Source organism: Artibeus jamaicensis, unplaced genomic scaffold (genome assembly GCF_021234435.1).
Source record: "Artibeus jamaicensis isolate MK-2021 breed Jamaican fruit bat unplaced genomic scaffold, CSHL_Jam_final contig_700, whole genome shotgun sequence".
In the NCBI taxonomy this organism is placed as follows: Eukaryota; Metazoa; Chordata; class Mammalia; order Chiroptera; family Phyllostomidae; genus Artibeus; species Artibeus jamaicensis.
Genome location: NW_026521930.1, coordinates 11,545,303 through 11,571,401, shown reverse-complemented (window position 1 = coordinate 11,571,401; position 26,099 = coordinate 11,545,303). Strand labels below are relative to the sequence as shown.

General features: G+C 39.6%; 1 protein-coding gene across 4 annotated transcripts in view; it reads left to right on the top strand.

Moving 5' to 3' along the window:
* CREBBP (CREB binding protein) overlaps positions 1-26,099 on the top strand; it is a 144,812-nt gene that overhangs the window by 84,828 nt on the left and 33,885 nt on the right. For 2 of the 4 annotated variants that reach the window (XM_037154601.2, XM_037154602.2), the window contains 14 exons: positions 4,694-4,936; positions 6,300-6,402; positions 6,721-6,867; positions 10,256-10,373; positions 10,924-11,074; positions 11,405-11,455; positions 13,059-13,183; positions 13,797-13,985; positions 16,081-16,482; positions 18,023-18,202; positions 21,384-21,573; positions 24,358-24,476; positions 25,298-25,537; positions 26,007-26,095. In XM_037154601.2, coding sequence (XP_037010496.2) covers positions 4,694-4,936; positions 6,300-6,402; positions 6,721-6,867; positions 10,256-10,373; positions 10,924-11,074; positions 11,405-11,455; positions 13,059-13,183; positions 13,797-13,985; positions 16,081-16,482; positions 18,023-18,202; positions 21,384-21,573; positions 24,358-24,476; positions 25,298-25,537; positions 26,007-26,095 — 2,347 coding nt within the window. The remainder of the gene's footprint in view (positions 1-4,693; positions 4,937-6,299; positions 6,403-6,720; positions 6,868-10,255; positions 10,374-10,923; positions 11,075-11,404; positions 11,456-13,058; positions 13,184-13,796; positions 13,986-16,080; positions 16,483-18,022; positions 18,203-21,383; positions 21,574-24,357; positions 24,477-25,297; positions 25,538-26,006; positions 26,096-26,099) is intronic. The other 2 variants (XM_053671673.1, XM_053671674.1) reach the window with 2 other exon arrangements.

Genomic DNA, 26,099 nt, shown 5'->3' with positions numbered 1-26,099 from the left:
ATGAACATTGTCATCACAACTGACAAGATCCGGCAGGACTCAGAGGTTCCTGTGCAAGCAAGGTAACTCAAGGAGAAGGGGACTATTTGTATTGAGGTGGTAAGGACCTCTGGGGACTGAGACCCAACTGTATTGGCCCATGGAGCATGTACCCTGTGCCACCAAGTCTGTGTACTTCCTAGGCAGGGTTTCCCACAGTTGCTCACCTTACTTGGTGCACACATACCACTATCCAACTTCTCTCATCGATGTCTCTGTTGAGGGAACCTGCCGGAATTACCTGTGGAGCTAACCTGATGTTTTCTGAAACCCAGACCATTGGTTACCTTTTCGGGCTATGTTGATATTTTTGGTTTCCTGTTTTCTAGAGATTCTGGTATCAGTGATCTCAAGCTGTCCATCCTTTTAGAGATAGTCAGATTTTATTGAATAATTAGGACTATTCAAATATCTAATCCTAATGTTAGTCCTGGCATCTGACTCTCAGTAAATTCCAGTTCACAGGGTGGCATGGAGTCGGAGCTGTGTGGACACATGACCAGATTTCCTATTAGAACTCATGTTGCCTCATCAGTGAGGTTTTTTCCTACTCCAAGTGTAGTCCTCAGACCACGGGCACCTCCAGGGGCCTTGTTAGAGATGCAGACACTGGAGCCCATCCCAGGCTCTTTCTATTAGAATGGGCATTTTTAACAAATTCCCAGATAATTGGTATGCACATGAACAGCTGAGATGCCTTTAATACCTCAAAGGGTTTTGGTATCCTGGAGCCGTTTTAAAAGATTTGAGTCATTATCTGGAGGAAACCGTGGGTTTCCTATAACTCAGAAACCCACACGGACTGTCAGTCAGATGGATTCTATAGGGTCAGCCCCAGAGCTAAATTGAACCCGTTTACTCCTGCCCTGTGGTTCTGTTGACATTGTTCAGTTAGCAGTCCTCCAGCCTATTGCTTGAATACTTCTACTGGCTCATTGCCTGGCCTGGCTATTTGTTCTAATTTTAGGCCCCCTGATTGTTTTAAGTACCTCCCTTCATAATATCGAGTCCAACTCTACCTCCTTAGAACTTTTAAAGAGTAGCTTCTGAGGTGCTCTGTTAAGTGTTTGTTGAACAGGCTCTGAGAGCTGTTGAGAGATTCTCAGACACCTCTTTTTACAGACAGTGGTGGGGCTGGGGAGTAGAAGAGTCAGTAGAACCTTAATGGTTGTAGGGACAGAGCAGTAGGCTTGTTTGTACCTAATTTAGGTACCAGACAGTCATTGGTGGTATATTTGATTGGAATAGTGTAGTCCTTGCTTTTCTGGGTGGTATAGTGTTACCCCCTCCTAGGTCATTTGGCTTCTAAGGAAAACGTGTTGGAGAGTTTGTACCTTCTTGCTCAGTGGTTGCTTGATGGGATTCCTGCCACTGAGGCTAGGGTGTTCGTTTTATCCTGTCTTGCACTGCGCATAAGAAGATGCTTGAAAGGAAGGCAGACCCAGCATGCATAGCACCTGCAAGGCATTGTATGAGACCAACTCTGCAGACATGTGTGCAGGCCTGAGTAACTTCCAGCACAACTTTTTCCTAGAAATCTAAGAGGCGACTAGATGGTATTTGCTTTGACTGCTTTGTGGTATGTCTCCCAACACCCTGACAAAGCTTTGGAAATTAATGTGCCAGTTTTCATTGGATTTCCGATTGAGTTCAGTTCTATTCAGAATGATTGGGGACTGAAGTTCCTGGCAAACAATGTTGCAAGTTCAAGGACCATCTTCGTGTTCACTGGGGAAGGACTTCCTTGGACCTACATTAAAAGGAACAGTGAGTCCTGAAGATAGCACAAAACGTAGCCTTCTTCTTCACTGGTCATGGGCTCCTGATTAAGCTGCAACAGTGAGGAGAGGTGGGGTAGTAGTGGTGTCAGGGAGGGGTTTAAAGAAATGCTGGTAGCAGGAATGCCAACTAACACAATACCCTGTGATATGACAGTTAATTGAGTGTGTATGAAACTGTATAGCATTAGCTGTTAAGAAAGGAAAAAAGATGTAAAAATGGTAAAAAGAACAAGAAATTTTGACACTTAAGGAGGTAAACATCAATAATGTTTAAAATTGATTAATGTGGACAGCCTCATTCTTGATAATGCCAGATAGAAACATTGCTGTTCTTAGCACTCTTTTAATTTTGTTCAGCCTGAAGAACTCAGTGCTGCAGTGCCGAGTGTGGGAAGTGTCTGAGGAAGGCCACTCACTCTGCTAGACTGCTACAACTCACTTGAACTCTGAGGGGACTTTACAAGGCCCCGTGCTAGGAAGCATCTCAATGTACAAAGTCAAGAGGAGTCAAACATTGGTCCCACCTTCAGCGAACGTACGAGGAAGATGAGATGAGCTTGATTCTCCCTGGATCCTCCAGGGTCCAGAGCTGCAGTTCTCTCCCAACAGATTCTGTGATCCATGAGTGCAGGATTGGTGCTCATCCCAGAGCCTAGCAGAGCCTCCAGCACACAGTCTCATATTTGAGGCATATGTAATCAGTTGGTGTAGTGAGCGAGTGAATATATGAAGTGTAAATGCCCAAAGAGAAGCAGAATCCCAGTTGATATTGTGAGAATTCAGGGAAGAATAACTGCTGCCCAAGAGAGAGATCAGGAAAACATCCATAGGGGCAAGGTTGGTAGCATCCTGAGGTCCCAAAACAGAGTTTATGGTTGCTTTTACCTGGTAACTTCCCTTGCAGTCAACCATCACCCCCAAAGGAGATATCTGTATCCTCTTATCCTCAAGTAAGACTCACATCGGGCCTTGCTTAAATGTTAGATGTTTTTTGTTTATACTTTGTTTTCATGGCTCTAATTATTAGAAATACCAAGTTCCAAATGCTTACTTGTCTTCTGAAATATATATATTTTAAATATAGTAATGTTTTATGTTTAGGAATAAATGCTTTTTTAACACAAACATAAAATACGGTGACTGTGTCAGCAGCTTCCATGGGAGGCTCTGGTTGCCCTAGAAGTAACCTTGGACTTGGGAATGGCATTCACCCTAAGATAGGGCATTTTGGCTAAACGGATGGCATTTGGGGAAATGTAGACAAAAGTGGAATATAATAGGGAGAACTTGTCACTAAAGCACAGCTAGCTATTGCATCTTTGCCTAGAAATGGAAAGCCATGTAGATACCCAGTTTCTTTAAGTTTCTCTCCACAGCTGATCATTATGTGTATCAAATGTAGTCTGGGTCTCTTTCTTATACCACAAGGTGATAGAAAAAACAAATCATCCTGCCGTTATTATTTTCCTTTATACATTATAGTACCTTTAGAAGATTTAGCATATTAATTTCAGGAGTACAATGGGCACATGGTTAAAGTTGGAGGACATAATACATATTAGAAAAATATATTGTATGACTTATTTTAGCTATACATTTGTCATAAAATGCTCCTTGGAAATTGCTTTTCATTTATAATAATAAGGTGCTTGGTGTATGTAATTGTGACTAATGAGAATTAATTAGTTTGAGATCTGAATATTCTTATTAGAAAAGTTAATAATATGGAATGTGTAATTACCATGGTTTTTTTTTTACACCTTTTAGTTTAATTAAGTTACTCCGATAAGTATTTGAGTTGTCATAGTACCTTTGATGGTTGAAAGCGAAAATATAACTTGTACATATATAATCGTCTGATTTTGAAAGAAGGCCTTAGTGTGTTTTGTATATTAAAGATCATATGCTATAGTATCAATTTTATCAGCTGCTGTTTATAATATGACTCTAAAGTTTGGGGAAATTGGACAGAAAGGAATAAGAATAAATAGTATGCCATAAAATTTACATGGTAAGTGCTCACCAATAAGGACATTTGGATAGATGGATGGACAGACTGACTGATGAATTGAACTTGAAATGACCAAAGATTTGCAAGTTTGGGATCATCTGTCAGTTAATATTGAAGCTCTTGGGAATAGGGTTCTTTATATTGCCACGGATTTTTTTTTTTAAGAGAGACACTAAGGGAGGCTGTCAGAGGCAGAGCCAATTCCTGCATATGATTGGTGCTGAGGTGACACCTGTGTAAATGCAAGTCCTTGCAGAATTGCCAAGCCTCTTTCCATCTATTAATTACAACTAGATTAATCAGTCAATCAAGTACGCTCTTTCTTTTTTAAAAAATAATTTTATTTTTTAAATTTTTATTTATCTTTAGAAGGGAAGGGAAGGAAAGAGAGAGAGAAATATCAATGTATGGTTGCTTCTCATGTGTGCCTTGCTGGGAACTGGCCTCTGCTGGGAACTGGCCTGTAACCTAGGCATGTGCCCTGACTGGGAATCAAACTGAGATCTTTTGGTTCACAGGCCTGTGCTCAATCCACTGAGCTGTACCAGCCAGGGATAGTATGTTCTTTCTTGACCAGCTTTATTAAATGATGTCTGATATTATGGTCTGTTACTGTTTAAGAGAGAAACTTGAATTTTTTTTTAGCTTTTTTGCTCCTCAACTACTGCCATGAAGAATAGATGAGTAGAATAGGATCCTTCTCTCCGCATACTCCTTCCTTGGTAGCCTTGTTGTGATACTTCACAACATACATAGAGTCTATTGATAAATTTTTACTTGCTCCTCAGTAGTTTTTAAATCATTTATGGCCTTCTCCCTTTTACTTATCTTTTTTTGTTTGTGTCTTTGTTTGTTGTTATAGCCATCCTGGGGTCTCCAGCTAGTGGAATTCAGAACACAATTGGTTCTGTTGGTACAGGCCAGCAGAATGCTACTTCTTTAAGTAACCCAAATCCCATAGACCCCAGCTCCATGCAGCGAGCGTATGCTGCTCTTGGACTCCCCTACCTGAACCAGCCCCAGGCGCAGCTGCAGCCTCAGGTTCCTGGCCAGCAACCAACACAGCCTCAAACTCACCAGCAGATGAGGACTCTCAACGCCCTGGGTAGGTGAAGGAACTCTTGAGAACTTCTTTGTTCAAATGCAGTGATGAGAATGACAAGCCTTCCTGGAACTTGAGGCTGTTTTCAGTTACTGTTTTTACTTTAAATTCACATTAATATATGTATATATTATGATGATGGTATCTTTGAAATGATCGGAGTAAAAATTTCCAGGAAAAGGCTAATGTGTCCAGTGCAAAGAATGTTGCAAGCTTGTAAAAAGAATAACATTTGCAAGTGAACCAACATTTCTGATGCTTGTTTGTGCCATTCTGCCTGGACAGTTTTCATAAAGGTCATTTTCATATGGCTCAGAATGCAAAGTCTTACAGGTTATAAATGTGGTTGTACTCTTTTATTGACTTTTAGTAAACCATTTTTTAAAAAATATGGAACTTGTAGATGTTCTGTCATTTCTAGCATACCTTGGTTATGCCTTATCCCACAGCTGGAAGTGACTGGCCAGGCCAGGTTAACGGGAGTCTCAGAAAAATCTCTGTCATCTCAGTATTCTCCATATATTAGTATTGCCTAGTGTCATTTCAACCCATTATTTGCCAGTGTTTGGAGAACACATTGCATACACATTGCCACAATTTTTGCTACCTCTGCACATTGTTTTCTTAATGTTTTTCTTTAAATTGACATAGTCCTTTTAAACTCAGACTTACATCAAGCATTTACGTCTATCAGGGTAAATCAAGGTTGTTGTGCTGGTTTTGTGCTTTTCTTAATAGACTATTTTAAGGTTAAAAATGACTGATTAAAAACATCTTTGTTGTTTTTTGGAGAACAGATGCCATAATGCATCTCTAACTTCTACTGGCCAGGACACTGGTTTGAAGTCCTAAGACCTGAGTTCTAATCTAACTCCGCTCCTATTGATGGTATAATTTGGGATACGACTGTTAACTTCTCTTATACACATACTTTAAAATGAATACTGTAGACAAATTGACCTTTTATACTTTTCACCTACACTTAACATTTATGATTTTATTTTCTGACATGCAAGAAATAGAGGACACATACATGATAAGTCGTCTTAGTTGTTTAGGGCATGAAGTTAATAATGCCAGAATCAAAATCTGAAACAGAAACAGGTCATTTCTAGTGTTTTTCCACAGTCATAGAGTAAACTTACATCATCTGGCCTCCATAAAAATGTCTTATTTTAGTTACAAAGTATAGTGGGAAGGAGTCAGTTATCATTATTGAAAATATAACTCCCAGAGTTCCTGCCACAATCTTTATTATTATAACTCATTAAGAATCACTTATTCATATGTTGACTTGTTTATCTGTTATCAGAATTCGTGTATATCAGAAGTTAGAAGCTGGTTTCTTTTCTTTCTGTCTTTAAAGGAAATAACCCAATGAACATTCCAGCAGGAGGAATAACAACAGATCAGCAGCCACCAAACTTGATTTCAGAATCAGCTCTTCCAACTTCTCTTGGGGCCACGAAGTAAGACCCATGTTTCAGTTGGCTCCTGTCGGAGTGACAGTCACATGCAAGTGGGCTGGAAATCTTACAAAACTCCGTTATTCTTTCTAAATGTGCAGCAGACAAAATAGTTTGGGTGGGGGCATGCTATTTTTCTTTCAAATTTAAATGTAGAACACATAATAGATAGGACATATTTTTGATTTTTGTTGTACATACATCACTTGGCTCCCCTAAGTTAAACATTTTAAAAGTCTTGTATGGTTGAAGACCTTACTTACATGAAGCACATTTGAGTTACTTCAGTAGGTGGATGAAGTGTTCTTGTTCTTCCCTTAGCCCACTGATGAATGATGGCTCAAACTCTGGAAACATTGGAACCCTCAGCACTATACCAACAGCAGCACCTCCTTCCAGCACTGGTGTTCGGAAAGGCTGGCATGAACATGTCACTCAGGACCTACGGAGCCATTTAGTGCATAAACTGTATGTTCCCAACCTCACCCACTATTCACTTATGAGAGAAACATTTTGTGGCTGATGTCATTGTGGCAGTGTTGTGATTTCATTGGTATCTGATTTAATTCCTGAGTGGTCCCAGGTGACAGTACCCTGGTAGCTGAAGGGGGTCACATCTTTTTTAGGAAGCCACAGCCACTGCTGGCAGGCCACAGAATCCTAGACCCTGTACCCCCACAGTGGGCATCAGAGTATTCAGGGCTCTACCCTGTAGGGGAACATGAACTGTGACCCATGTCATAGCAGCCACATATGTCCTGTGAGCTCTGGGATGCATGAGGGGACTGGGATTAGCTCAGAAGCTTTGCCTTCTTTTATGGCTCAAGTTTATCGTTGTAGAGACCCCTGAGAGTTGGGGGGTATTTGGGCCTAGTGAATATAGATGGCATCATGCAGTCAATGAACATACAAGAATTTAAGTTAACTTTTTTGAGCTAGTTAACTTAAATTGAAGGCAAAGTTAACCAACTTGATTTCCTTTTAGTTTTTTCCTTCATTATTTTAATCAAAAATTTTTGTAGTTAGCCCTGGCTCGGTTGGGCATTATCCCACAAAGTGAAAGGTCGCCAGTTCAATTCATGGTCAGGGCACATGCCTAGGTTGCAGGTTCGGTTCCTAGTCAGGGTACATATGAGAGGAAACCAGTTGGTGTTTCTCTCCCTTTCTGTCTCCCATCCTTCTCCTTTCTCTAAAAAATAAATTTAAAATTTTTTTAAAATTTTGTAATAGTTAAAAGGAATTCAAAATCATATTATTCTTCAAAAAAAATTTTTTTAAAGGGAGCAGCAGAGAAGGAAAAAGGGAGAGAAATAGTGTGATAGGGAAACATCGATTGGCTGCCTCTCATATGCACATTGACTGGGAAACTCAGTATTCAGAAATCAAAGGCATTTTTGTACACCAACAATGAAACATCAGAAACAGAAATCAAGAAAAAACCCCTATTCGATACAGCAACAAGAAAAATAAAATACCTAGGAATAAACCTAACCAAAGAGGTAAAAGACCTGTGCTCAGAAAACTACACAACACTGAAGAAAAAATCAAGGAAGACACAAACAGATGGAAACATATACCGTGTTCATGGATCAGAAGAATTAACATCATCAAAATGTCCATACTACCCAAAGCAATTTACAGATTCAATGTAGTACCTATTAAAAATACCAATGATATACTTCACAGACATAGAACAAACACTTCAAAAATTTATGTGGAACCATAAACAACCCCAAATGGCTGCTGTAATTTTGAGAAAGAAAAGCAAAGTTGTAGGGATCACAGTACCTGGTACCAAATTATATTACAAGGCCTCTGTAATCAAAACAGCCTGGTACTGGCATAAAAACAGACACATAGACCAGTGGAACAGAACAGAGAGCCCAGAAATAAACCCAAGTCTCTACGGTCAATTAATATGCGACAAAGGGAGCAGCAACATAAAATGGAGTAAAAATAGCCTCTTCAACAAATGGTGTTGGGAGAGTTGGACAGCTACATGCAAAAAAATGAAACTCAATCACCAACTTACACCATACACCAAAATAAATTCAAGGTGGATAAAAGACTTAAATATAAGTCGTGACACCATTAAAGTCCTAGAGGAAAACATAGGCAGGAAAATCTCAGATATTTCACGTAGCAACATTTTCACTGGTACGTCCTCTAAGAGCAAGGGACATAAAGGAAAGAATAAACAAATGGAATCTTATTAAAATAAAAAAGTTCTGCATGGCTAAAGAAAACAGTATTAAAATAAAAAAGAGAACCACCCATATGGGAAAATATATTTGCTAATGATACCTCAGACACAGGTTTAATCTTCAAAATATATAAAGAACTCACATGACTTCACTCTAAGAAGACATCTAACCCAATTAAAAAATGGGCAAAGGATTTGAACAGAAACTTTTCCAAGGAGGACATACAGAGGATCCAGACACATGAAAAGATGCTCAGTATCGCTAGCTATTAGAGAGATACAAATTGAAACCACAATGAGATACCACTTTACACTGGTCAGAATGGCCATCATAAACAAAGCAACATACAACAAGTGTTGGAGAGGTTGTGGAGAAAAGGGAATCCGACTGCACTGTTTGTGGAATTGCAGACTGGTACAACCACTGTGGAAAACAGTATGGAATTTTCTCAGAAAACTAAAAATGGGTATGACTTTTAACCCAGCAATTCTACTGCTAGGACTATATCCTAAGAACCCTGAAACACCAATTCAAAAGAACCTGTGCACCTCAATGTTCATAGCAGCACAATTTACAATAGCCGAGTGCTGGAAGCAACCTAGGTACCCATCAGTAAATGAATGGATCAACAAACTATGGTACATTTACACAGTGGAATTCTATGCAGCAGAAAGAAAGGAGCTCCTGCCCCTTGCAACAGCATGGATGGAACTGGAAAGCATTGTGCTAAGTGAAGTAAACCAGGCAGTGAAAGACAAATACCATATGATCTCACCTTTAACAGGAACCTAATCAACAAACAAGCAAGCAAAATATAACCGAATAAACTGAAATAGAGAACAGGCGGACAGTGACCAGAGAGGAGAGGGGAGGAATTTTCAGAGGAAAAGGGGAAAGAGTTTGCAGGAACAAGTATAAAGGACATGTGGACAAAAACTGGAGGGGCTGGGATGGGAGTAAAAGGCAGAAAACTGTACTTGAACAATAATTAAAATAAGAAATAAGAATAAAAAGAAAAAAATTTAAAGGGAAGGGCAGAGAAGGAGAAAGGGAAAGAAATAATGTGAGAGAGAAACATTGATTGGCTGCCTCTCATATGCACCCCGACTATGTTCCAAACATGTATGTAGCCTAGGCATGTGCCCTGACCGGAATCAAACCAGCAACCTTTACATTTATGGGACCACACACATCCAGCTAAGCCACACCAGTTGGGGCACACAATTATACTATTTCTTTTTAAGATTTAATTTATTTTTCAGAGAGAGGAGAAGGAAGGAAGAAAAACATCAATGTGGGGTTGCTTCTTGTGTGGCCCCAACTGGAAATCTGGCCCAAAACCCAGATATATGCCCTTACTGGGAATTGACCCACTGACCCTTTGGTTTGCAGGCTGGCACTCAGTCCACAGAGCCACACCAGCCAGAGCAAAATCATATTAATCTTGAGATGACCAAGCATTTATTGTTAATAGCAAAATATTGTTTTGGACTTTTAGGTAGATGAACAGGTTAGTGTTATCTCTAGGGAATACTTCGTTTGTGGACCCATCCTAAATAAGAGAGATTGGGGATTTCTCTTAATGGTGTATGGCCCCCATAGGTATATGAGCTTTATTGAAAGTGGGTTGATAGAGTATGTTGTTTTTTCAGCGTCCAAGCCATCTTCCCAACACCTGACCCTGCAGCCCTGAAGGATCGCCGCATGGAGAACCTAGTGGCATATGCTAAAAAAGTAGAAGGGGACATGTATGAGTCTGCCAATAGCCGGGTAAGTTGCCATATGTGTTCCAGCCGGCACAACACCTGTGGTAGATAGAACTACATCTGTCTGGCTTACTTGTCTGGAAATGGGGAATGTGTTATTTGTGTAGACCCATCACTTTGAGGTGGCTGACGAGAGAATTAGCAGATAAGACATGAAGTCTCTTGCACAACTTCCTTACTACCATATCACCACGATAGCCGTAAATGAGGTATACAGAACTGCATTTTATCCATGGGTGTCATCCATGCTCATGTCCACATGGGTGTTGTGTGCAATGCTTGTACTGTGTCATTGCCAGCACCGATAAATATCCAAGTAGATGTTCGATTGTGGAATGAAATATAATGTGCATTTAGTATCTTCTTTTAAGTCCTGTAGTGTAACTAGGAATTCATCAAAAATTTGGGCCTTTGGTTTATTAGTTAGAAGTGTTGAATATTTACCTTTGCCAATGTATGTGATAAAAAAGTCACTCTTATTCGTTAGAGTATACAAATCAGATCATTTGTTTTTTACAGTTTTGACTGTAATATTAAATATTACTGCTTTTTAGGATGAATACTATCACTTATTAGCAGAGAAGATCTACAAGATACAGAAAGAACTAGAAGAAAAACGGAGGTCACGTTTACACAAACAAGGCATCTTGGGTAACCAGCCAGCCTTACCAGCCCCTGGGGCACAGTCACCTGTGAGACCTCCAAGTAAGGCCTTCATTTCATTCTGTTAGCCCTTAGCCTGTTGGCTTATTTGTTTTTCTGTGTTTCGGGTGTGTTTTTAAGTATGTAGAATTAGGCTCTCACTCAGGTAGCCCACATTTTGGAAACTGATAGTGGTCATGATCTTGTACATTCGCTTAAGCTTGAACATGGAGTCTCTCTCATGGAGAGGCCCTTTAAAGGGTTTACTGGCATTAGAATGCACAGTGCTTTGGGACCTATTGATTGGTTTTAAGTTTGAAGAACTCAATATAAAATTTCTTATTTCTAAATCAAGGATTATTTTAAATAACCATTTGTTTTCTGCCATTATAGATGGGCCCGGGCCCATGCCCCTACCAGTGAATCGCATGCAGGTTTCTCAAGGTATTTAACTGTTGCTGTGAATCATATTTTGGTTTATCAACAACCACTAAGAATATTGGCTTTGCTTCCCTTTTTTCTCTGTATCTTCTTATAGCTTCTCTTTTTTGATTCATTTCGTTTTGTTGATGAGCAGGATTCATTTCCACAGGCGGTATGAATATCAGTTGCATTTGAAAGTTAGAAGAGCATAGGGAAGATCCTCAAGAATATTAGGAGTAGGATTTAGCTGCCCTTTTTTTTTTTTTTTTTTAGGAAAGGTCATTACTCTTAAGAAGAGTCTCACAAAAGAGCATTGTAGGTGGGGATAAGAAACATTTATGAATGTGTGAAAGGAGAGCATCAGGCTAGTCCTGGAGCAGTGGGCAGCACTTGGGGTGGGGCGGGGTGGGGAAAGTGCCATGGCTGCTCTGGGACCTGTGAGCACAGGTGGTCGAGTCCAGCCAGGAGAGTTTGTTCTAAGTCTGCATCAGGCTAGGATACTGTAACCTGGTCTGAAAACATGAAAGATTCTTTCTGAAGTTGAAATTCTATGTTTTTTGCTTGGCAAAAGTTGTCATGTTAGCTTGTGAGCGGGCATTTTAAACTTTTTATAGTTCTTGTCAAATTGAGACTTGAACAGTAGGAAGTTTTTACAGATTGTGAGATAAGATGGTGACATTATCCAGAAGATTCTAAAGCAAGGCTTTCTTCTGCTGTGTGTAGAATAGTTTGGGAGGGGAGAAGAGGTCATTTTTAAAGTTGGAGTAATCTTATTGAATACTGAAAAAGTCATGGTAGATAAACTGATTTTGTAGAGGAAACAGTTTACAGAGGATTGTGGGAAATTACAAAGAACGAGAGGCCATGGTCAGGAGATGCTCAGTGGCTAGTAAGATGTCTTTCATGGTATGACATTCTTGTGGATTGTGGGCAGCCCTAAGACAGCAAAGGTACTGTAAAAATAAGATTTTTCTAGTCTGTAGAGAGAAGGCTGAGGTTGAGAGCTGGCCACCTTTGGGTGCTTTCTAAACACGTGCAAAATTAAAACCATATTTTGAGTCTTAACTCAGATTGTAACAATAACTATAAACCCAGCTGAAGAGCTAGGAGCCCCAGGGAGGAGTTGGGAGATGAGAACAGGCTTCCTGCCGGAGAGAAGGTGGAAGCCACATGCTCCAGGGGGTGTTAATGAGAGGTTGACTCTGATGGGTGCCCTGGCCTTAGTTAACATCTCTTCCAAAGTTGGTGGCAGTATCTTCCCAATGTAGTTTCGTTTCCTTAGTCACTTTGACACTTTATGTGTAGGGTGCTGCCATACTGATCAGTGTTTCCTTGGCCTAGTTTTTTTTTTGGCTTACCTGACTTTCTACTTTCATCTCCTCATTCTGTCATGCCTCCCACTCCCACCCCTACCATACCACCCTGACCACCGCTGGTGCCATATTTCCTGGATATGAAAATTCTGTCACTTAATCATCATATCTGATTAGTGGGGTGACTTCCTCTCAGTTGTATGTGTTGAGAATGTGTTCCATCTTAGTTTGCTTAGAGTTTACTGGGTGAGTTGTAATTCCGTTTTCCTGTAGATGATTTTCCTAATGAACCATTGGGGGTATGTTCACAGGGATGAATTCATTTAACCCGATGTCCTTGGGTAATGTACAGTTGCCACAAGCTCCCATGGGACCGCGCGCAGCATCCCCCATGAACCACTCTGTCCCAATGAACAGCATGGGCTCCGTTCCAGGGGTAAGTTCTGCTTGCCTTAACTCTGCTGAGAAGGCCTTGCCCAAATAAGGAGAATTCTCTAAGCAATGAAATTGTAATTGTCTAGAATACTATGGTACTTGTTCCTTTGGATTTGGGTTATGCTCTATTTCCTTCATATATAACTCAGTCTCTCTCTCTCTCTCATTTCATTACTATAGTGAAAATTATTTGTTTGACCATTATCATTTTTATTGGAATGCCAAATTCATAGGAACTTGGAACTCTATGAAAAGATGGGAGTTCTGTACCTGGAGTAGGCAGCCTTAGATTTCTGGCCAAGAGGGACTGTCAGTGTCTGTTGTCTCCTATAGCTTACTCTCCTGAGGTTGCTTTCTAGGTTCTTCAGTGAACTCATAAAGGCATATTTTGAACTTTAAATTATAACATGCTATTGATTTCTACCCAGAGGACAATCTGAAGCTGACTCATTAAAGACTTTGCATGAGAAAGCAGGCAAAGTGCCTGTGAGCTATAATGTCTTACTGAGTGATGTTTCTCTTCTCAAGAAGTAGGGAGGATGTGGAGATTTCTGTCTCTTCTAGTTTATCTTAGTCCTTGTCCTCTGAACTCTCCGTGATGCTTTGTCTTTTAGATGGCCATTTCTCCTTCCCGAATGCCTCAGCCTTCAAACATGATGGGTGCGCATGCCAACAACATGCTGGCCCAGGCACCAGCGCAGAACCAGTTCCTGCCGCAGAACCAGTTCCCTTCGTCCAGTGGGGCAATGAGTGTGAACAGTGTAGGCATGGGACAACCAGCAGCCCAGACAGGCGTGTCACAGGTACACTGTTCACCTTTGGGCCACCTACATTGATACAACCCCATGTTCTTACTGACCTGTGCATGTCTTGTTTTGTGGAAATTACAATTCTAGACTGCACATTTCATTTTTATCTTTTAGCATCTCTTGATTGTTCCTCATTTTTGTCCTGTCATTTTACCTTGTTTGGAATGACTCTTACCATCTTGGGGATAACTTCATGTAAAAGTGGAATGGTTTGTGTTGTTTTTATTTGTGTGCTTTTACATTTTGATTTTTGGGGTTTTCATTATTATTTTCTTGGTTTTTATTTGTGTCTTTTAAATTCTAAGTTTCATATGCAATTCTGAGAGACACTGAATTTTAAAGTGAGTAGGAAGAGGTCCCATGAGTTTACTGCTAATGATTGGTTTGTGCATCCTGTTGCCTGTCCCTGAACTGTCCAGGTGAAGTCAGGCTAACTAGGTCAATTGAGTAGTTGTCTTGTTATTGAATGTATTTTTACTTACTCAGCCTAAACCTGAAGAGAACTATTTTCCACTCATTTTACTACCTTTTATCCCTTTTTGTTAATTAATAGTATATTAGAAGTGCTGATATATATATATATATATATATATATACACACACATATACATATATATACATATATATACACACACAAATACACACACTTTTTTTTTTAAAGATTTTATTTATTTATCTTTAGAGAGGAAGGGAAGGAAAGAGGGAGAGAAATATTGATGAATGGTAGCCTCTCATGCATCCCCTGCCGGGAACTGGCCTGCAACCCAGGGATGTGCCCTGACTGGGAATCAAACTGCAATTCTTTGGTTCGCAGGCCCATGCTCAATCCACTGAGCTATACCAGCCAGGGCTGTGCACATATTTTAAATAGGCCAAACCTTCCCCCAAAAGATGAAGTTCATGTTTTAAATGTTTTAACATGAAGTAATATTGCATAAAAGAACTTGAGTACATTAGATTTACTCTCTAAATGCCTACCCATTAATTCTTTTTTTCTTTTTTTAAGATTTTATTTATTTATTTTTAGAAGAGAAGGAAAGAGGAAGAGAAACATCAATATATGGTTGCCTCTAGTGCATCCCCTGCTGGGAACTGGCCTGCATCCCAGGCGTGTGCCCTGACTGGGAATCAAAACTGCGATCCTCTGGTTCACAGGCCTGCGCTCAATCTACTGAACTATACCAGCCAGGGCTTTACCCATTAATTCTTAATTTCCTTCACATGTTAATTGCTCTAGTAGGGACCAGCAAATTTGACTTTGTGGACTCTTTGTCTTAACTACTTAGCTCTATCACTGCAGGACAAAAGCAGCCACAGCCATGTTCATTCCTACATAAACGAATGTGCGTGCTATGTTCCAATAAAACTTTAGTACAAAGCTTTGACTGGTGTGGCTCAGTGGATTGAGTACAGGCCTGTGAACCAAAGGGTCACTGGTTTGATTCCCAGTCAGGGCAGATGCCTGGGTTGCGGGCCAGGTCCCCAGTAGGGGGTGTGCAAGAGCAGCCACACATTGATGTTTTGCTCCCTCTCTTTCTTCCTCCCTTCCCCTCTATAAAAATAAGTAATTAAAATCTTAAAAAACTTTAGTACAAAAACAGGCAGTTAGCTGGCTTCGGTTATGGGCAGTAGGTTGCAGGCTCTTGTTCTAGATCATTGATTTGGAATCACTTTTTCAGAGGTCTGCAGGTATTCTGAAGCATGTCCTCAGTCGAGACTGAGAAACATTTCAGTATTTCAACATCTCATTTTTTAGAAAAAGATAAACGTCTTTTCTGTTGGTCTTAGCTGTGGGTGGATATTATGGAGCATGAAGCTAGTAAGCTGAGTGGATATGTCTATTTAAGTCAGAAGTTTCAACAGTTATAAATCAAAGTATAAGAGAGAATTGATAGTGTTAATTTTATTGGAAAGTGTACATTATATAATAAGTATACTGCAGGATGAATTTTTGTAAATGGAACATGCCTGTGAAACCAAACCTCTTCAAGAAACCATGATTAAATTTTCATACATTTAATTCTTTGAATCTGTTGCTACATTTTCAAATGGGGAAAGTAATTTTAACATACTCTGTTCCCTCTGTTAGGGACAGGTGCCTGGTACAGCTCTTCCTAACCCTCTGAACATGCTTGGGTCCCAGCTTCCTTGCCCACCAGTGACACAGTCACCGTTACACCAGACGCCACCTCCTGCTACCACAGCCACTGGCATGCCATCTCTCCAGCATCCAACAGCTCCTGGGATGACTCCTCCTCAGCCAGCAGCTCCCACCCAGCCATCAACTCCTGTGTCGTCTTCCGGGCAGACCCCCACCCCAACTCCTGGCTCAGTGCCCAGTGCCAGCCAAGCCCAGAGCACCCCTACAGTCCAGGCAGCAGCCCAGGTGACCCCACAGCCTCAGACCCCAGTTCAGCCCCCATCTGTGGCCACCCCTCAGTCATCACAGCAGCAGCCAACACCTGTGCACGCCCAGGCCCCTGGCACACCGGTGAGCCTCTCTGTCATCTTTGGCCTGAGACTCTTAGATGAAAACTTTCCTATAAAAAATTCTGTCATGAAGTTACTGCAGCATCTTGGTACAACCCCAGAAAGTAACTGCACTCTATTAGAACCATAATGAACCCTGGCTGGGTGGCTTAGTTGGTTGGAGTGTTGTCCCATACACCAAAAAGTTGCAGGTTCACATGCCCAGGTTGTGGGTTTGACCCCCTGGTCGCGGTGCGAGCAGGAGATAACCAATCAATGTTTCTTTCTCTCTCTCTGTCAGTCTCTCTCTGTGTCTCTCTGTCTAAAATCAGTAAATATATCCTCAGATGAGGGTTAACATTTAAAAAAAAAAAAAAAAAGAACCATAATCTGTGTTTTGTTTCCAGATTGGCTCCAGAGACTATATTTGGTAGGGCATGACTTACAATGATCTTCCATAATCAAGTTTGCAAAAATCAGCAATTACAAAGAAATAACATGTGGGTCCTCTGTAGAACTTTAAAACTACTTCTATATAGGAGCAGTGTGTTTCCCATTTTCTGTCCTAGATGGATGTCTTCTGGGTTTCTGTAGTTTTTCTCTTAACATCACAGAATGTGGTCTCCCTCATTATATGTGCTTTGACTTTGCCTATCAGCCTTGTTTTCAACTGGAAGCATTTTCTTTTTAATCACAGAATGGCATACCCAGGTTAGTGCTTCCTGCTACTCAGATTTGCCCAGTCTTCCACGTACCTGCTAGTGGTGCCCCATCCGCGTGCTTCCCTAGGCTGGACTGGGCTGTCCCACTGACCCAGGGACCTGAGGCTACTCTCTTGTCACCTCTACCTCCCTCCCTAGTTATCAGGAAAATCTTAGTATCCATTTTCTTATCAGTCTAACTGAAAAACACCTCTCTCCCTAAGGACTGAAGGTATTTATAAAATATCTAAATTAATCCTAACAACAATCCCAAGGTAACATTACTATTTGTTTTTCTCTAAAGCCTTTCTAACTTTACGTTACTTGTTTGTTTACTTTAAACTCCATTTGATAAGACTTTGAAAATTTAGAATTCTTTTAGTGGTTCCTTCTCTTAATATTTATTTCTCTGCCTCCAAATACCACCAGTGGTCCTGCAATTAACAAGCTATATATTCTTATTCCATATTAGGCACTTTATTCCCCTTCCTACATATATATTTATAATTCAGCCTTTAACCATAAACATTAATGATCTTTCTAGAAGAAATTAATTTTAAAATAGGAGGTTCTGTGGCTTAGGTAGAAAAACTTGTAGAAAATAATTTTATATCCACATGTAAAAAGCTCAGCTGTTTCATCTCTGCATTCTTGGCAAGAAGTCAGTTGTGTTTCTGTGTGATCTTGTCTTCCTGTAGAACGCCTATTTGAATTTTTGTTCTTCAGTTCTCACAAATAGGGATGCTTATTAGTTCAGTATTGAGAAATGTTAACACAAACCGTATTGTGGGTGAGCAACAGAGTTTAAGATCATTTATATTGTTTTGTTAACAGAGATAAGCAATTTTGGTTTTTCTACAGCTTTCCCAGGCAGCAGCCAGCATTGAGAACAGAGTACCCACTCCGTCCTCAGTGGCCAGTGCTGAAACCAACTCTCAGCAGCCAGGACCTGAATTACCAATGCTGGAAATAAAGGCTGAGGTCAAGACCGAGGACACCGAGCCTGATGCCAGTGAACCCAAGGGGGAGCCTGGTTCTGCGGTAGGTGGCAGGGGTCCACCATGGATGTCCCTACTTTTTGTTTTCTTTCTCTTTTTTTTAGAGATTTTATTTATTTTTATTTTTTTAGAGAGTGGGGAGGTAGGGAGAAACATTGATGTGTGAGAAAAACATTGACTGATTGCCTCTTGTACACCCGAACTGGGGACCTGGCCCACAACCCAGGCATGTGCCGTGACTAAAAATCAAACCAGCGGCCTTTTGGTTCACAGGCCAATCCACTGAGCCACACTAGCCAAGGCTTGTCTTACTATCTTGTTTAATCTATTTGCTACTTGAACCCATGAGATGTGGCTGGCTGGTTTTCTTTCTTTCTCTCTTTGACTTTTTTATTTTTTCTTTTCTTTCTCAGAAATGATTAATTTTGATTTTTATAAATACCTTCAGTCTTCCCACTTTTTAACTGGATTATTTCATTTTTAGGGGGTTAAGTTGTATGAGTTCTTTATATATTGTGGCTGTTAATGCTTTATCAGATATATCATTTGCAAATACTTTGTCTCATTCAGTAGGTTATATTTTTTTGTTGATGGTTTTCTTCACTGTGCAAAAAGCTTTTTATTTGATATAGTCCCATTTCTTTTTCTTTTTCTTTTGATTTCCTTGCTCAAGAAGATATATCCCAAAAGATATTTATTGCTAAGAGCAATGGCAAAGAGTGTATTGCCTATGTTTTCTTCTAGGAGTTTTATTGTTTCATGTCTAACATGTAAGTCTTCAATCCATGTTGAGTTTATTTTTGTATATGACAGAAGAAAGTGGTCTGATACCATATTTTGCATTAATCTGTAGAGTTTTGCCAGTGCCACTTATTGAAGAGACTGTCTTTGAGCCATTGTGTATCCTAGTCTCCTTTGTTGTAGATTAATTAATTGACCCATACAAATGATTTATTTCCAGATTCTCTGTTCCATGAGAGATGGAATATAAGATGATGTAGGTATCATCTTACTGTGCCAGTACTATACTGTTTTGATTTTTGTAGGTTTGTAGTATAGTTTGATATTAGGCAGCCTAATACTTCATACTTTGTTCTTTCTCAAGATTTCTTTGGCTATTAAGGGTCTTTTATGGTTCCATATAAATTCTAGCATTAGTTCTCATCCTGAGAAGAATTTCATTGGTATTTTGATAGGGATTGAATTGAATCTGTATATTACTTTAGGTAGTGAGAACATTTTAATAGTATTAATCCTTCCAGTCCACAAGCAAGGTGTATGTTCTTCCATTTATTTGGTTTTTGATTAATTTTCGTCTTTGGTGTCTTAACAGTTTTCAGAATACAGGTCTTTCTCTTTGGTCAAATTTATTCCTAGATATTTTATACTTTATGATGCAATTATAAATGGGATAGTTTGTTGTTTTTTTTTTAATTTCTTCAGATCATTTGGTACTGGTACAGTGTATAGAAGCAATATATTTCTTTATATTGATTCTTCATCCTGAAGCTTTACTGAAGTTATTTATTGGTTTTAATAGTAGAGTTTTAGTTCTTCCTTTCCAGTTTGGTTGCCTTCCTTTCCCGTTTGGATTTCTTTGTTTTGCCTGACTGCTATGGCTAGAACTTCCGATATTATGTTGAAGAGAAGTAGTGATGGTGGGCATCCTTGTTAGCTCCTGATCTTAGATAAAATAAAAGTCCGGGACCAGATGACATCTACCAAACATTCAAAGAAAAATTAATCCCTATCCTTCCTAAACATTACTTTTTGAATGAAGAAGAAGAAATACTTCCAAACTATTTTAGTTTGGAAGCCAGCATTAATTACCCTGATACCAAAACCAGATAAAGACATTACAAAAAAAAAGAAATTACAGGCCAATATCTTTGAACATAGATGCAAAAATTCTCAACAGAATATTAGCAAGCCAGATTCAACAATGCATTGAAAAGATTGTACACCGCCCCAGCTTGTGTGGCTCAGAGGATTGAGTGCTGTCCTGAGAACCAGAGGGTCTCTGCTTTGATTCTCAGTCAGAGCACATGCCTGGGTTACAGGCCAGGTTCCCAGTAGGGGATGCACAAGAGGCACACACACTGATGTTTCTCTCCCTCTCTTTTCCCCCTGCTTCCTCTCTCTCTCTCTCTCTCTCTCTCTCTCTCTCTCTCTCTCAATGAATGAATGAATGAATGAATGAATGAATGAATCTTAAAGGGGAAAAAAGATTATGCACCATGACAAAATGGGATTTATTCCAGAGATGGAAGTATTCTAATGTGATACATTAATAAAATAAAGGTTAAAAAACTATCTGATCATCTCAATAGATGCAGAAAAGGCATTTGACAAAATTCAATGTCCTTTTATGATAAAAACTCAAAAAAGATCTAGTAGGAATATATCTCAACCTAATAAAGGCTATGTTTGACAGACCCATAGCTAATATATTTAGTGGTGTAGAGGCTTGCATTTTAAATGTTTGGATCATTTAGGAATTTTTTCATTGCCATGTTTTACTCATTTATAGTTCTGCAGAGTTAAATTGTACAAGGGGTATATTGGTTTACTTATAAACTTGTGGCAAAAGTTGAAAATGACTGTGGGCTGAATCTAGCCTATAAATGTGTTCTGGTTGGCTCGCAATATTTTTTAAGTGGGAAATCATAAATTAAACTCTAAATTTTTGGATTTTTTTGAAAAAATGGGAAGCTCTGTCATCATTGTTCTTGCAGTCCTCTGTGGTAGCAGTCTGGGTGGGAGCGCCAGCACGGTGTTTGGATGGGCGTGGTCTCTCCAGTTTGCCAGAGTCTTCACTACTTCCATCATCTCATACTTCACTCCTGCTGCAGTCATTTATTTTACCTGCCTGGCCCTATGAGCGATTTGGTTTTTGATCTCTGCCCCAATTATTCAGGAGATTGTTGTTCTAAACTGGAAATGTCTATATGTAAAACTATCAAATAGGTAATAGTAGGTATGTGTGTATATGCAATTTTTTAAGCAGTCTAACATATAAAATTTTAAATTAAGACTGTAATTGTACTGGTACTATGTTAAAACAACCCAAATGACACCAAATACTCTATTTCTTTTTGTGAGAAAGGGAATGAATGATAAATGCAGCTGTGGCTAAGGGAAGGTGTCAGCAAGCCTTCCAGTAACTCTGAGTTACATCAAGGGTTTTTTAATTCCTTGTATCATTATATATTTGTTTTTTCAAGATGCTGGAGGAGGATCTACAAGGATCTTCCCAAGTTAAAGAAGAATCAGACACAACAGAGCAGAAATCAGAGCCAATGGAAGTAGATGAAAAGAAACCAGAAGTAAAAGTAGAAGCTAAAGAGGAAGAAGAGAGTACTGCTAATGGTGCCGCCTCTCAGTCAGCATCTCCTTCACAGCCACGCAAAAAAAGTAGGTTGTGTCTTCTTATACTTAATGAATTGTGCTGCTTTGCCATTGTGTTGTGATTCCATCCTGTGGATTAAAAGCTAATGCAGAAAGGAGAGGTGGGGTATAAGGGGACTAAATGGTAAAAGAAAAAAAAAGATTAAAAAAAATTTTTTTAAGAGTCAATTCTGGGCTTTAAAAAAGCTAATGCAGAAAAAGAATTTCATCTCTTCTTTTACTTTTTGCCTGCTGTTCCCCAAGTAGAAGTGGTGACACCAAGCCGGACTACTGCCTGCGGACCCATAGGTTCATGGCAGGAATGAGAAACAAGCCTCGGCTCTAGGGAGCAGCCTAGGGGCACAGCTCTATTCTGAGATGTCCTGATGTGGGACCAGAGTTGAAATTGCATCTTAGTCTTGAGCAGGCCAAGGTTCTCAGGCTTTTTTTGGCAAGGCATGAACAACCACTGGCAGATTTGAGTAGGAAGATGACCAAAAGCCATGGTGTTAGGGAGATTATCACAATGACAGCACACATGTAGGAGCTTGTAGGTTTCTGCTGCTACAGATAGGAAACTAAGTGCCCATAGTAATAGGGTAGTGGAGTGGGACCCTGTTACCTAGTACAGCAGAAGGGAGTAGGGGCAGGTAAGTGAAGATATTTTGGGTTCCCAGCTGTGTGTAGTGAGCCAGTCTCACAGTGGATGTGATTTTAAAAATCACATTAGAGAGGTGTCCAGAAAGTAAAGGGGTGGCAGGGTGTTGGAAAATTGTCAGGCAACCCTTAGAAATGTGAGATTGGGGCTCAGGAAGTTCAGGGTTGCAGGATATGTATTTGGAAACGATGATGGAAAAATGGTTGAGTCCGTTGTTGTGTAGTTCTGCTGCTAGAAGGGACTCTGGTGATTATGTATGGAGTACAGCAGTTCTTAAATTGTTGCTATCATACCTCTTTATATTTTGAAAATTGAGGACCCCAGAGATTTTTTGTGTGGATTATCTGTCGCTATCTGCTCTATTAGAAAATAAAGCTATATGCTCAAATAGAAATTTTTAAACATGTAATTTACTTAAAAATAACATGTTACATAGCACCCATAAATAACACATTTTATGGGGGAAAAAAACTTTTCCAAAACGATTAGTGAGTATAATGACATCCGTTTTACAATTTTATGGCTCAGAGATAAGTGAACACAGCTGAATTCTCATATCTGCCCTTGCCTTCATTCTCTTATATTACATTGGTTGAAGTACATGGAGAGAATCCCACTCCAGATAGTTGGTAAAGGGAAGAATAACAACCTTTCAGATGATTGTGAATTGGTTTTTTTTTTTTTTTTTTTTTTTTTGATACTACACCAAAACTCAGCAAGTGGAAGTTTCTTAAAGATGAGTTATGGTGTGATTTTAAAATCACAGTCCTTAGCACCAAGTGTTTCATACTCTGACATTAGGATCCATTTGTCTGTCTTGTATTTTGTATGGATCCTTTTCCCTTGTGTGGTTTTCTTTAATTTGTTAAATTGATTTTAATCAATTTAAAGGGAAGGGAGGGGGAGAGAGAGGGAGAGAAACCTCGATCAGTTGCCTCTCATACACGCCCCCAAGTGAGGACCCAACTAGCAACCTAGGCATGTGCCCTGACCAGGAACCAAACCTACTGTGACCTTTTGGTTTACAGGACAACATTCTAACCAACTGAGCCACAGCGGCCAGGGTCAGCCAGGTGTTTTTTTCCACAGGAGGTCAGTAAAGACACATGGTGGTCCTTGGCTCTGATGGCAGTAAACTTAAGGAAACTTCTCAAGGCTATGGTTTTCATCTCTCAGTATACTCCATGCATGCTACTTCCCAACTAAAACTTTAAATGTTTATGGTGTTTTAATCTGATTTTTAAATTATAGTGTACCATGTATCTGTTGCAGAAAGTCTTTTCAAAATAGAAAGAGGAAATCTCACATTACTTATAACCAAGTCATGAGAACTCTGCTATATTTTCCTCTCATTGGTCAGTTTTCTATGCATAGGATGTATGTGAGCAAAGTGGGGTCATCACACACTCTGCTGACTGACCTGCCTCTGGCCTTCAGGGGCTATTGTGCACATTTTCCTTTGTCATCAGAACTCATTTGGGATTCATATGAATGTGCCATCTTGAATGTATTTGGCAGCCACTGTTTATCCTTGAATTGATGACAACAGAAAATGTAGCAGGAAATGGGATGACTGAGAGGTTGGAAAATGGGCATTGGTAAATGTGGGAGAGAACAGTATAAAACTTTTGGGGAAAATAATTTTTTTGTAGCTCTGTCACTGTGTACATTTATGAGGTTATAGTATAAGACTTTGTCTCAGGTGGTCTGAGTTTACTTCAGCCCAAAACAGGGAAGTTTCATCGAAGAAGGAAAGGTCCCTTCCAGTGAAATGACTTTATTACCTCCGTTTGATCACTGAAGATTTGGGAGTGAGCTTCATTTTCTGTTACAACACAGTTATAATGTTGGAGTCCTCTCACTAAAGAAGCAAACTTAATGTTGTATTTTGCCTTGTAACATGGATGCAGTTTTTAGAAACCCCAACATTACTGTACTTTTGGGAAATCCTGAATTTGTAACTTTAGAATGTCTATAGACTCAGCTGAATGAGAACCCTTAGAAACTTCGAGGCCAAGAGGGATGATTCAGGCCCTGGGTTCTTGGTATTGCCCTGTGTCCAGAAATGGTCCAGGCTTCCATCTGAAGTGTCATGAGGGAGGAGTCTGGGTCCCTCATAAATAATGTTCTCTCCTCATGCTTTCTGACTGCAGTTTTTAAGCCGGAAGAATTACGTCAGGCTCTTATGCCAACCCTAGAAGCACTATATCGACAGGATCCAGAGTCCTTACCTTTTCGCCAGCCTGTTGATCCTCAGCTCCTAGGAATTCCAGTAAGTTTATACAGTAAAAATGTATTATAACTTTACCAGTGTAACTCATGAGTATCCATGTTTTATTTTTTTTAATTGGGTAAAATAACAACCTTGTTTCAAACACTTATTTCCTAATATAAAAAGCAGTTTGCTGTCAAAACAATAATACACCTTTGGCTTGTTGAAATGTGTGTTTCCCACTTGTTTTGTGAAGCCACGGGTCCATGGAGGGGTTTGGATGCATGAGAGGGGAGCGTGCCCTGGGTGCACCACTTGCTCTGGTGACTCACTTTGGGGTTTTATGTAAGACTTGGTCTGAAAAATGGGTTTAAAGAATTGGCGACCGTTAATTATAAAACACATGAGCCTCTCACTTTGATATCCTGGATAGTCTTGCAAAGGCTGTGGTGACCCGATCCATTCTATTAAGTTGTATTCCTGTTTTTGTTTCTGTTTTTTGTGTTTTATCTTGGAATTTCATTTGCTTGGTAGAACCAAGAGTGAGTCTTTAGGAAAACATATTATCTGATAAATTTGCTCACCATTGTAATTCAGTGCATGAAAATTCTTATTTTTATACTAAAAAGCACCTGTTATTAAACAATTCTTTTTATATCATTTTTCTTTAACTTTGCCTTTGAAGGAATTTGATCACATTTGAAAAATATTAATTATAATTTTAGTAAAACTAGAGGATGATCAGGTTATTTTTATTGTCAATTCTCATTTCTTACTGTTGGAAACAGATGTTGTTCAGTATTTTCTATTTTATTTTAAGAGATAAGGCTGGCATTTGGAATTTGGGGTATCCACTAGATTGAGGCCATTTTGTCTTTAAGGATTACTTTGACATTGTGAAGAACCCCATGGATCTTTCCACCATCAAGCGGAAGCTGGACACAGGGCAATACCAAGAACCCTGGCAGTACGTGGATGACGTCTGGCTGATGTTCAACAATGCCTGGCTCTATAATCGCAAGACGTCTCGGGTCTATAAGTTCTGCAGTAAACTGGCAGAGGTGTTTGAGCAAGAAATTGACCCTGTTATGCAGTCCCTTGGATATTGCTGTGGACGCAAGGTACAGTTTAAGAACTTTGTGGAAAATGATCTTTCCTAGTTAATCCAGCAGTATGATAATATGATAGACTCAACATTTTGGCCACACGTGTGTGCTCAGAAGTATCCAGGTGTTCTGGATACTTCTGCAAAAACAGTTCTGCAGAACTATTTCTGCAAAGCAGTTCATTACTTGAAGTGATATACAATGAATGATCAAAGCTAGAGGTGCTTATTGGGGAAGGCCTTGGGTAAAGCATTTCTGCTTGCCCATGTGTGCATTTTCTATTAGTGATAAATGTCTCTTAGACACTAATTCTGTAACATTATATCAAAAAATGTCTTTAAATAGCTGTGAAAATTGTTAGAAAACTATCTAGTATACTACTAGAGATAATTTACTGGCTGAATCTAACCCACCATAGTAGACTAGAACATTAAATGACAACAAATGGGATGTATTTTTAGTGTCTTCTCCTTTGTTTTTGCAGTATGAGTTTTCCCCACAAACTTTGTGCTGCTACGGGAAGCAGCTATGTACAATTCCTCGAGATGCAGCCTACTACAGCTATCAGAATAGGTAA